The sequence below is a fragment of the Cotesia glomerata genome, linkage group LG8 (assembly GCF_020080835.1).
Source record: "Cotesia glomerata isolate CgM1 linkage group LG8, MPM_Cglom_v2.3, whole genome shotgun sequence".
NCBI lineage: Eukaryota > Metazoa > Arthropoda > Insecta > Hymenoptera > Braconidae > Cotesia > Cotesia glomerata.
The window spans coordinates 81626-92990 of record NC_058165.1 but is presented as its reverse complement, the minus strand read 5'-3'; the positions used below and the strand labels follow the sequence as shown (position 1 = coordinate 92990).

The following is an 11365-nucleotide window of genomic DNA, read 5'->3' as shown; positions in this document are numbered from 1 at the left end:
ATAACTTTGGATTTATTGCGATCGGACCGAAAATCGACGATATTCCGAGTCAGGATACTTCCTTAAAGTATTTAGATCGACTTTATTTTTCAGAAAACATTATTTTTAGTAACTTTTTCACAGAAATCACTGTATAAACATGGTTTGCACGAATTCTGATAGTTATATTCGAGAAATTACTGATTATTTTCGATTTATTGAGTTTGGACCGAAAATCGACGATTTTCCGAGTGAGGGTACTTTCTTAAAGTATTCAAATCGACTTTATTTTTTAAAGAACATTATTCTAAGTAATTTTTTCACAGAAATCACTGTATAAACATGGCTTGCACGAATTCTGATGGTTATATTCGAGAAATTACTGATTATTTTGGATTCATTGCGTTTGGAGCGAAAATCGACGATTTTCCGAGTGAGGGTACTTTCTTAAAGTATTCAAATCGACTTTATTTTTTAAAGAACATTATTCTAAGTAATTTTTTCACAGAAATCACTGTATAAACATGGCTTGCACAAATTCTGATGGTTATATTCGAGAAATTACTGATTACTTTGGATTTATTGCGTTTGGACCGAAAATCGACGATTTTCCAGGTAGGGGTACTTCCTTAAAGTATTAAAATCGACTTTATTTTTTAAAGAACAGTATTCTAAGTATTTTCTTTATGGAAATCACTGTATAAACATAGCTTGCACGATTTCTGATGGCTATATTCGAGAAATTACTGATTATTTTGGATTCATTGAGTTTGGACCGAAAATCGACGATGTTCAAGGTAAGAGTACTATCGTAAAGTATTCAAATCGACTTTATTTTTTAAAAAACATTATTTTAAGTTATTTTTTCACAGAAATAACTGTATAAACATGGCATGCACGAATTCTGACGGTTTTATTCGATAAATTACTGATTATTTTAGATTCATTGAGTTTGGACAAAAAATCGACGATTTTCCAGGTAAGGGCACTATCGTAAAGTATTCAAATCGACTTTATTTTTTATAGAAAATTATTTTGAGTAATTTTTTTACAGAAATCACTGTATAAACATGGCTTGCACAAATTTTGATGGTTATATTCGAAGAATTATAGATAACTTTGGATTTATTGCGATCGGACCGAAAATCGACGATTTTCCGAGTGAGGGTACTTCCTTAAAGTATTCAAATCGACTTTATTTTCAGAAAAACATTATTTTGTGTAATTTTTTCACAGAATTCACTGTATAAACATGGCTTGCACGAATTCTGATGGTAATATTCAAGAAATTACTGATTATTTCAAATTCATTGCGTTTGGACCAAAAATCGACGATTTTCCAGGTAGGGGTACTTCCTTAAAGTATTCAAATCGACTTTATTTCTTAAATAACATTATTTTAAGTCATTTTTTCACAGAAATCACTGTATAAACATGGCTTGCACAAATTCTGATGGTTATATTCAAAGAATTACTGATTATTTTGGATTTATTGTGATCGGAGCAAAAATCGACGATTTAGCGAGTGAGGGTGCTATCGTAAAGTATTCAAATCGACTTTATTTTTTGAAGAACATTATTTCAAGTAATGTTTCGACAAAAATCACTGTATAAACATGGCTTGCACCAATTCTGATGGTTATATTCGAGAAATTACAGATTATTTTGGATTCATTGGGTTTGGACCAAAAATCGACGATTTTCCAGATAAGGGTACTATCGTAAAGTATTCTAATCGACTTTATTTTTCAAAAAACATTATTCTAAGTAATTTTTTCACAGAAATCACTGTATGAACATGGCTTGCACTAATTCTCATGGTAATATTCGAGAAACTACTGATTATTTTGGATTCATTGGGACTGGACCGAAAATCGACGATTTTTCGAAAGAGGGTACTTCCTTAAAGTATTCAAATCGACTTTATTTTTCAAGGAACATTATTTTAAGTAATTTTTTCACAGAAATCACTGTATAAACATGGCTTGCACCGATTCTGATGGTTATATTTGAGAACCTACTGATTATTTTGGATTCATTGCGTTTTGACCGAAAATCGACTATTTTCCAATTCAGGGTACTTCCTTAAAGTATTCAAATCGACTTTATTTTTAGAAAAACATTATTTTGAGTAATTTTTTCACAGAAATCACTGTATAAACATGGCTTGCACGAATTCTGATGGTAATATTCACGAAATTACTGATTATTTCAAATTCATTGCGTTTGGACCAAAAATCGACGATTTTCCAGGTAGGGGTACTTCCTTAAAGTATTCAAATCGACTTTATTTCTTAAATAACATTATTTTAAGTCATTTTTTCACAGAAATCACTGTATAAATATGGCTTGCACAAATTATGATGGTAATATTTGAGAAATTTCTGATTATTTTCGATTCATTGCGTTTGGACCAAAAATCGACGATTTTCCAGGTAAGGGTACTACGATAAAGTATTCAAATCGACTTAATTTTTTAAAGAACATTGTTTTAAGTAATTTTTTCACAGAAATCACTGTATAAACATGGCTTGCACAAATTCTGATGGTTATATTCAAAGAATTACTGATTATTTTGGATTCGTTGCTTTTGGAGCAAAAATCGACGATTTAGCGAGTGAGGGTGCTATCGTAAAGTATTCAAATCGACTTTATTTTTTGAAGAACATTATTTTAAGTAATTTTTTTATAAAATCACTGTAGAAAACATGGCTTGCACGAATTCTGATGGTAATATTCGAGAAATTACTGATAATTTCTGATTTATTGCGTTTGGAGCAAAAATCGACGATTTAGAGAGTGAGGGTGCTATCGTAAAGTATTCAAATCGACTTTATTTTTTGAAGAACATTATTTTAAATGATTTCTTCTTAGAAATCATGATATAAACATGGCTTGCACAAATTCTGATGGTTATAGTCAAAGAATTACAGATGACTTTGGATTTATTGCGTTTGGACCGAAAATCGACGAATTTCCGAGTGAGAGTACTTCCTTAAACTATTCAAATCGACTTTATTTTTTGAAGAACATTATTTCAAGTAATGTTTCGACAAAAATCACTGTATAAACATGGCTTGCACCAATTCTGATGGTTATATTCGAGAAATTACAGATTATTTTGGATTCATTGGGTCTGGACCAAAAATCGACGATTTTCCAGGTAAGGGTACTATCGTAAAGTATTCTAATCGACTTTATTTTTCAAAAAACATTATTCTAAGTAATTTTTTCACAGAAATCACTGTATGAACATGGCTTGCACTAATTCTCATGGTAATATTCGAGAAACTACTGATTATTTTGGATTCATTGCGTTTGGACCAAAAATCGACGATTTTCCAGGTAAGGGTACTACGATAAAGTATTCAAATCGACTTAATTTTTTAAAGAACATTGTTTTAAGTAATTTTTTCACAGAAATCACTGTATGAACATGGCTTGCACTAATTCTCATGGTAATATTCGAGAAACTACTGATTATTTTGGATTCATTGGGACTGGACCGAAAATCGACGATTTTCCGAGTGAGGGTACTTCCTTAAAGTATTCAAATCGACTTTTTTTTTTAAAGAATATTATTCTAAGTAATTTTTTCACAGAAATCACAGTATAAACATGGCTTGCACGAATTCTAATGGTTATATTCGAGGAATTACCGATAACTTTGTATTTATTGCGTTTGGATCGAAAAGCGACTATTTTCCGAGTGAGGGTGCTATCGTAAAGTGTTCAAATCGACTTTATTTTTTGCAAAACATTATTTTAAATGATTTCTTCTCAGGAATCACAGTATAAACATGGCTTGCACAAATTCTCATGACGATATTCGAGAAATTACAGATTATTTCGAATTTATTGCGTTCGGACCGAAAATCGACGATTTTCTGAGTGAGGGTGCTATCGTAAAGTATTCAAATCGACTTTATTTTTTAAAAAACATTATTTTAACTGATTTCTTCTTTGAAATCAAGATATAAACATGGCTTGCACAAATTCTGAAAGTTATAATCGAAGAATTACAGATGACTTTGGATGTATTGCGTTTGGACCGAAAATCGACGAATTTTCGAGTGAGGGTACTTTCTTGAAGTATTCAAATCGACTTTATTTTTTAGAGAACATTATTTTAAATGATTTCTTCTCAGAAATCACGATATAAACATGGCTTGCACAAATTCTGATGGTTATATTCGAGAAATTACTGATTATTTTGGATTTGTTGGGTTTGGACCAAAGATCGACGAATTTTCGAGTGAGGCTACTTCCTTAAAGTATTCAAATCGACTTTATTTTTCGAAGAACATTATTTTGAGTAATTTTTTCACAGATATTACTATATAAACATGGCTTGCACGAATTCTAATGGTTATATTCGAGAAATTACAGATTATTTTGGATTCATTGCGTTTGGACCAAAAATCGGAGATTTTCCAAGTGAATGTACTTCCTTCAAGTATTCTAATAGACTTTATTTTTAGAAGAACATTATTTTAAGTATTATTTTCATAGAAATCACTGTATAAACATAGCTTGCACGATTTCTGATGGTTATACCACTGTTTTACCATCAGTCGGTAAAACAGATTCCTGTTTTACCATCAGTCGGTAAAACAGGAAAATACCGAAAAGCGCGTATTTGGACGAATAAGTGTGGCTATCATATTGTATTTACAGAATTACACATGACTTTGGGTTTATTGCGGTTGAAACGGAAATAATCGATTTTCCGAGTGAGGGTATTTTTTGAAAGTATTTGAATCGACTTTATTTTTTAAAGAACATTATTTTGAGTATTATTTTCATAGAAATCACTGTATAAACATAGCTTGCACGATTTCTAATGGTATACCACTGTTTTACCATCAGTCGGTAAACAGATTCCTGTTTTACCATCAGTCGGTAAAACAGGAAAATACCGAAAAGCGCGGATTTGGACGAATAAGTGTGGCTATCATATTGTATTTACAGAATTACACATGACTTTGGGTTTATTGCGGTTGAAACGGAAATAATCGATTTTCCGAGTGAGGGTATTTTTCGAAAGTATTTGAATCGACTTTATTTCTTAAAGAACATTATTTTGAGTATTATTTTCATAGAAATCACTGTATAAACATAGTTTGCACGATTTCTAATGGTTATATCACTGTTTTACCATCAGTCGGTAAAACAGATTCCTGTTTTACCATCAGTCGGTAAAACAGGAAAATACCGAAAAGCGCGGATTTGGACGAATAAGTGTGGCTATCATATTGTATTTACAGAATTACACATGACTTTGGGTTTATTGCGGTTGAAACGGAAATAATCGATTTTCCGAGTGAGGGTATTTTTCGAAAGTATTTGAATCGACTTTATTTCTTAAAGAACATTATTTTGAGTATTATTTTCATAGAAATCACTGTATAAACATAGTTTGCACGATTTCTAATGGTTATATCACTGTTTTACCATCAGTCGGTAAAACAGATTACTGTTTTACCATCAGTCGGTAAAACAGATTCCTGTTTTACCATCAGTCGGTAAAACAGGAAAATACCGAAAAGCGCGGATTTGGACGAATAAGTGTGGCTATCATATTGTATTTACAGAATTACACATGACTTTGGGTTTATTGCGGTTGAAACGGAAATAATCGATTTTCCGAGTGAGGGTATTTTTCGAAAGTATTTGAATCGACTTTATTTCTTAGAGAACATTATTTTGAGTATTATTTTCATAGAAATCACTGTATAAACATAGCTTGCACGATTTCTAATGGTTATATCACTGTTTTTCCATCAGTCGGTAAAACAGGAAAATACCGAAAAGCGCGGATTTGGACGAATAAGTGTGGCTATCGTATTGTATTTACAGAATTACACATGACTTTGGGTTTATTGCGGTTGAAACGGAAATAATCGATTTTCCGAGTGAGGGTATTTTTCGAAAGTATTTGAATCGACTTTATTTCTTAAAGAACATTATTTTGAGTATTATTTTCATAGAAATCACTGTATAAACATAGTTTGCACGATTTCTAATGGTTATATCACTGTTTTACCATCAGTCGGTAAAACAGATTCCTGTTTTACCATCAGTCGGTAAAACAGGAAAATACCGAAAAGCGCGGATTTGGACGAATAAGTGTGGCTATCATATTGTATTTACAGAATTACACATGACTTTGGGTTTATTGCGGTTGAAACGGAAATAATCGATTTTCCGAGTGAGGGTATTTTTCGAAAGTATTTGAATCGACTTTATTTCTTAAAGAACATTATTTTGAGTATTATTTTCATAGAAATCACTGTATAAACATAGTTTGCACGATTTCTAATGGTTATATCACTGTTTTACCATCAGTCGGTAAACAGATTCCTGTTTTACCATCAGTCGGTAAAACAGGAAAATACCGAAAAGCGCGGATTTGGACGAATAAGTGTGGCTATCATATTGTATTTACAGAATTACACATGACTTTGGGTTTATTGCGGTTGAAACGGAAATAATCGATTTTCCGAGTGAGGGTATTTTTCGAAAGTATTTGAATCGACTTTATTTCTTAAAGAACATTATTTTGAGTATTATTTTCATAGAAATCACTGTATAAACATAGTTTGCACGATTTCTAATGGTTATATCACTGTTTTACCATCAGTCGGTAAACAGATTCCTGTTTTACCATCAGTCGGTAAAACAGGAAAATACCGAAAAGCGCGGATTTGGACGAATAAGTGTGGCTATCATATTGTATTTACAGAATTACACATGACTTTGGGTTTATTGCGGTTGAAACGGAAATAATCGATTTTCCGAGTGAGGGTATTTTTCGAAAGTATTTGAATCGACTTTATTTCTTAAAGAACATTATTTTGAGTATTATTTTCATAGAAATCACTGTATAAACATAGTTTGCACGATTTCTAATGGTTATATCACTGTTTTACCATCAGTCGGTAAACGAGATTCCTGTTTTACCATCAGTCGGTAAAACAGGAAAATACCGAAAAGCGCGGATTTGGACGAATAAGTGTGGCTATCATATTGTATTTACAGAATTACACATGACTTTGGGTTTATTGCGGTTGAAACGGAAATAATCGATTTTCCGAGTGAGGGTATTTTTCGAAAGTATTTGAATCGACTTTATTTCTTAAAGAACATTATTTTGAGTATTATTTTCATAGAAATCACTGTATAAACATAGTTTGCACGATTTCTAATGGTTATATCACTGTTTTACCATCAGTCGGTGGTACAGATTCCTGTTTTACCATCAGTCGGTAAAACAGGAAAATACCGAAAAGCGCGGATTTGGACGAATAAGTGTGGCTATCATATTGTATTTACAGAATTACACATGACTTTGGGTTTATTGCGGTTGAAACGGAAATAATCGATTTTCCGAGTGAGGGTATTTTTCGAAAGTATTTGAATCGACTTTATTTCTTAAAGAACATTATTTTGAGTATTATTTTCATAGAAATCACTGTATAAACATAGTTTGCACGATTTCTAATGGTTATATCACTGTTTTACCATCAGTCGGTAAACAGATTCCTGTTTTACCATCAGTCGGTAAAACAGGAAAATACCGAAAAGCGCGGATTTGGACGAATAAGTGTGGCTATCATATTGTATTTACAGAATTACACATGACTTTGGGTTTATTGCGGTTGAAACGGAAATAATCGATTTTCCGAGTGAGGGTATTTTTCGAAAGTATTTGAATCGACTTTATTTCTTAAAGAACATTATTTTGAGTATTATTTTCATAGAAATCACTGTATAAACATAGTTTGCACGATTTCTAATGGTTATATCACTGTTTTACCATCAGTCGGTAAACAGATTCCTGTTTTACCATCAGTCGGTAAAACAGGAAAATACCGAAAAGCGCGGATTTGGACGAATAAGTGTGGCTATCATATTGTATTTACAGAATTACACATGACTTTGGGTTTATTGCGGTTGAAACGGAAATAATCGATTTTCCGAGTGAGGGTATTTTTCGAAAGTATTTGAATCGACTTTATTTCTTAAAGAACATTATTTTGAGTATTATTTTCATAGAAATCACTGTATAAACATAGTTTGCACGATTTCTAATGGTTATATCACTGTTTTACCATCAGTCGGTAAAACAGATTCCTGTTTTACCATCAGTCGGTAAAACAGGAAAATACCGAAAAGCGCGGATTTGGACGAATAAGTGTGGCTATCATATTGTATTTACAGAATTACACATGACTTTGGGTTTATTGCGGTTGAAACGGAAATAATCGATTTTCCGAGTGAGGGTATTTTTCGAAAGTATTTGAATCGACTTTATTTCTTAAAGAACATTATTTTGAGTATTATTTTCATAGAAATCACTGTATAAACATAGTTTGCACGATTTCTAATGGTTATATCACTGTTTTACCATCAGTCGGTAAAACAGATTCCTGTTTTACCATCAGTCGGTAAAACAGGAAAATACCGAAAAGCGCGGATTTGGACGAATAAGTGTGGCTATCATATTGTATTTACAGAATTACACATGACTTTGGGTTTATTGCGGTTGAAACGGAAATAATCGATTTTCCGAGTGAGGGTACTTTTTGAAAGTATTTGAATCGACTTTATTTCTTAGAGAACATTATTTTGAGTATTATTTTCATAGAAATCACTGTATAAACATAGTTTGCACGATTTCTAATGGTTATATTCAAGAAGACACTGATTATTTTTGATTCATAGCGTGTGGACCGATAATCGACGATTTTCCAAGTAAGGGTACTATCGTAAAGTATTCAAATCGACGTTATTATTTAAAGAACATTATTTTGAGTAATTTTTTCACAGAAATCACTGTATATACATGGCTTGAACAAATTCTGATGGTTATATTTGAAGAATTATAGATAACTTTGGATTTATTGCGATTGGACCGAAAATCGACGATTTTCCAGGTGAGGGTGCTATCGTAAAATATTCAAATCGACTTCATTTTCTTAAGAACATTATTTTTAGTAATTTTATCACAGAAAACACTCTATAAACATGGCTTGCACGAATTCCGATGGTTATATTCGAGAAATTACTGATTAGTTTGGATTTATTGCGTTTGGACGCAAAATCGACGATTTTCCGAAAGAGGGTACTTCCTTCAAGTATTTAAATCGACTTTATTTTTTTGAGAACATTATTTTAAGTAATTTTTTCACAGAAAACTCTGTAATAACATGGCTTGCACGAATTCTGATGGTTATATTCAAGAAACTACTGATTATTTTTGATTCATTGCGTTTGGACCAAAAATCGACGATTTTCCAGGTAAGGGTACTATCGTAAAGTATTCAAATCGACTTTATTTTTTAAAGAACATTATTTTAAATGATTTCTTCTCAGAAATCACGATATAAACATTACTTGCACAAATTCTGATGGTTATATTCGAGAACCTACTGATGATTTCGGATTTATTGCGTTTGGACCGAAAATCGACGATTTTACAAGTGAGGGTGCTATCGTAAAGTATTCAAATCGACTTTGATTTTTGCAAAACATTATTTTTAATGATTTCATCTTAGAAATCACTGTATAAACATGGCTTGCACCAATTCTGATGGTTATATTCGAGAACCTGCTGATTATTCCAGATTCATTGCGTTTGGACCGAAAATCAACTATTTTCCGAGTGAGGGTACTTCCTTAAAGTATTCAAATCGACTTTATTTTTCAAGGAACATTATTTGAACTGATTTTTTCACAGAAATACCTGTATAAACATGGCTTGCACGAATTCCGATGGTTATATTCGAGAAATTACTGATTACTTTGGATTCATTGGGTCTGGACCGAAAATCGATGATTTTCCGAAAGAGGGTACTTCCTTAAAGTATTCAAATCGACTTTATTTTTCGAGGAACATTTTTTGAAGTAATATTTCCACAGATATCACTGTATAAACATGGCTTGCACGAATTCTAATGGTTATATTTGAGAAATTACTAATTACTTTGGATTTATTGCGTTTTGATGGAAAATCGACGATTTTCCAGGTAAGGGTACTATCGTAAAATATTTAAATCGACTTTCTTTTCTTAAGAACATTATTTTTAGTATTTTTTTCAGAGAAATCACTGTATAAACATGGCTTGAACAAATTCTGATGGTTATATTCGAAGAATTATAGATAACTTTGGATTTATTGCGATTGGACCGAAAATCGACGATTTTCCAGGTGAGGGTGCTATCGTACAGTATTCAAATTGACTTTATTTTCTTAAGAACATTATTTTTAGTAATTTTATCACAGAAAACACTCTATAAACATGGCTTGCACGAATTCCGATGGTTATATTCGAGAAATTACTGATTACTTTGGATTCATTGGGTCTGGACCGAAAATCGACGATTTTCCAAAAGAGGGTACTTCCTTAAAGTATTCAAATCGACTTTATTTTTCAAGGAACATTATTTGAAGTAATTTTTTCCCATAAATACCTGTATAAACATGGCTTGCACGAATTCCGATGGTTATATTCGAGAAATTACTGATTGCTTTGGATTCATTGGGTCTGGACCGAAAATCGACGATTTTCCGAAAGAGGGTACTTCCTTAAAGTATTCAAATCGACTTTATTTTCCGAGGAACATTATTTGAAGTAATTTTTCCACAGAAATCACTGTATAAACATGGCTTGCACGAATTCGGATGGTTATATTCAAGAAATTACTAATTACTTTTGATTTATTGCGTTTGGACTGAAAATCGACGATTTTCTGAAAGAGGGAACTTCCTTAAAGTATTCAAATTGACTTTATTTTTGGAAGAACATTATTTTAAGTGATTTTTTCACAGAACTCACTGTATAAACATGGCTTGCACGAATTCTAATGGTTATATTCGAGAAATTACTGATTATTTTGGATTCATTGCATTTGGACCGAAAATCGTCGATTTTTCGAAAAAGAGTACTTCCTTAAAGTATTCGAATCGACTTTATTTTTGGAAGAACATTATTTTGAGTAATTTTTTCACAGAAATCACCGGATAAACATAGCTTGCACGAATTCTGATGGTTATATTCGAAGAATTACAGATAACTTTGGATTTATTGCGTTTGGACCGAAATGCGACGATTTTTCGAGTGAGGGTACTTCCTTAAAGTATTCAAATCGACTTTATTTTTTAAAGAAAATTATTTTAAGTAATTTTTCCACAGAAATCACCGGATAAACATGGCTTGCACAAATTCTGATAGTTATAATCGAACAATTACAGATGACTTTGGATGTATTGCGTTTGGACCGAAAATCGATGAATTTCCGAGTAAGGGTACTTTCTTAAAGTATTCAAATAGACTTTATTTTTTAGAGAACATTATTTTAAATGATTTCTTCTTAGAAATCA

General features: G+C 31.9%; 1 protein-coding gene and 1 long non-coding RNA gene across 2 annotated transcripts in view; one reads left to right on the top strand and one right to left on the bottom strand.

Annotated features, from left to right (window-relative positions):
- The first annotated feature begins 215 nt into the window (after window positions 1-215).
- LOC123270203 lies at window positions 216-1065 on the top strand. The gene is made up of 3 exons (XR_006510531.1): window positions 216-230; window positions 852-958; window positions 1034-1065. It is a non-coding gene; the product is annotated as an uncharacterized LOC123270203 (long non-coding RNA).
- A 10093-nt stretch (window positions 1066-11158) lies between these two features.
- The window catches only part of LOC123270792 (proteoglycan 4-like), a 6966-nt gene continuing 6759 nt past the window's right edge, over window positions 11159-11365 (bottom strand). Inside the window, exon 3 of the mRNA XM_044736944.1 lies at window positions 11159-11209. Coding sequence (XP_044592879.1) covers window positions 11159-11209 — 51 coding nt within the window. The remainder of the gene's footprint in view (window positions 11210-11365) is intronic.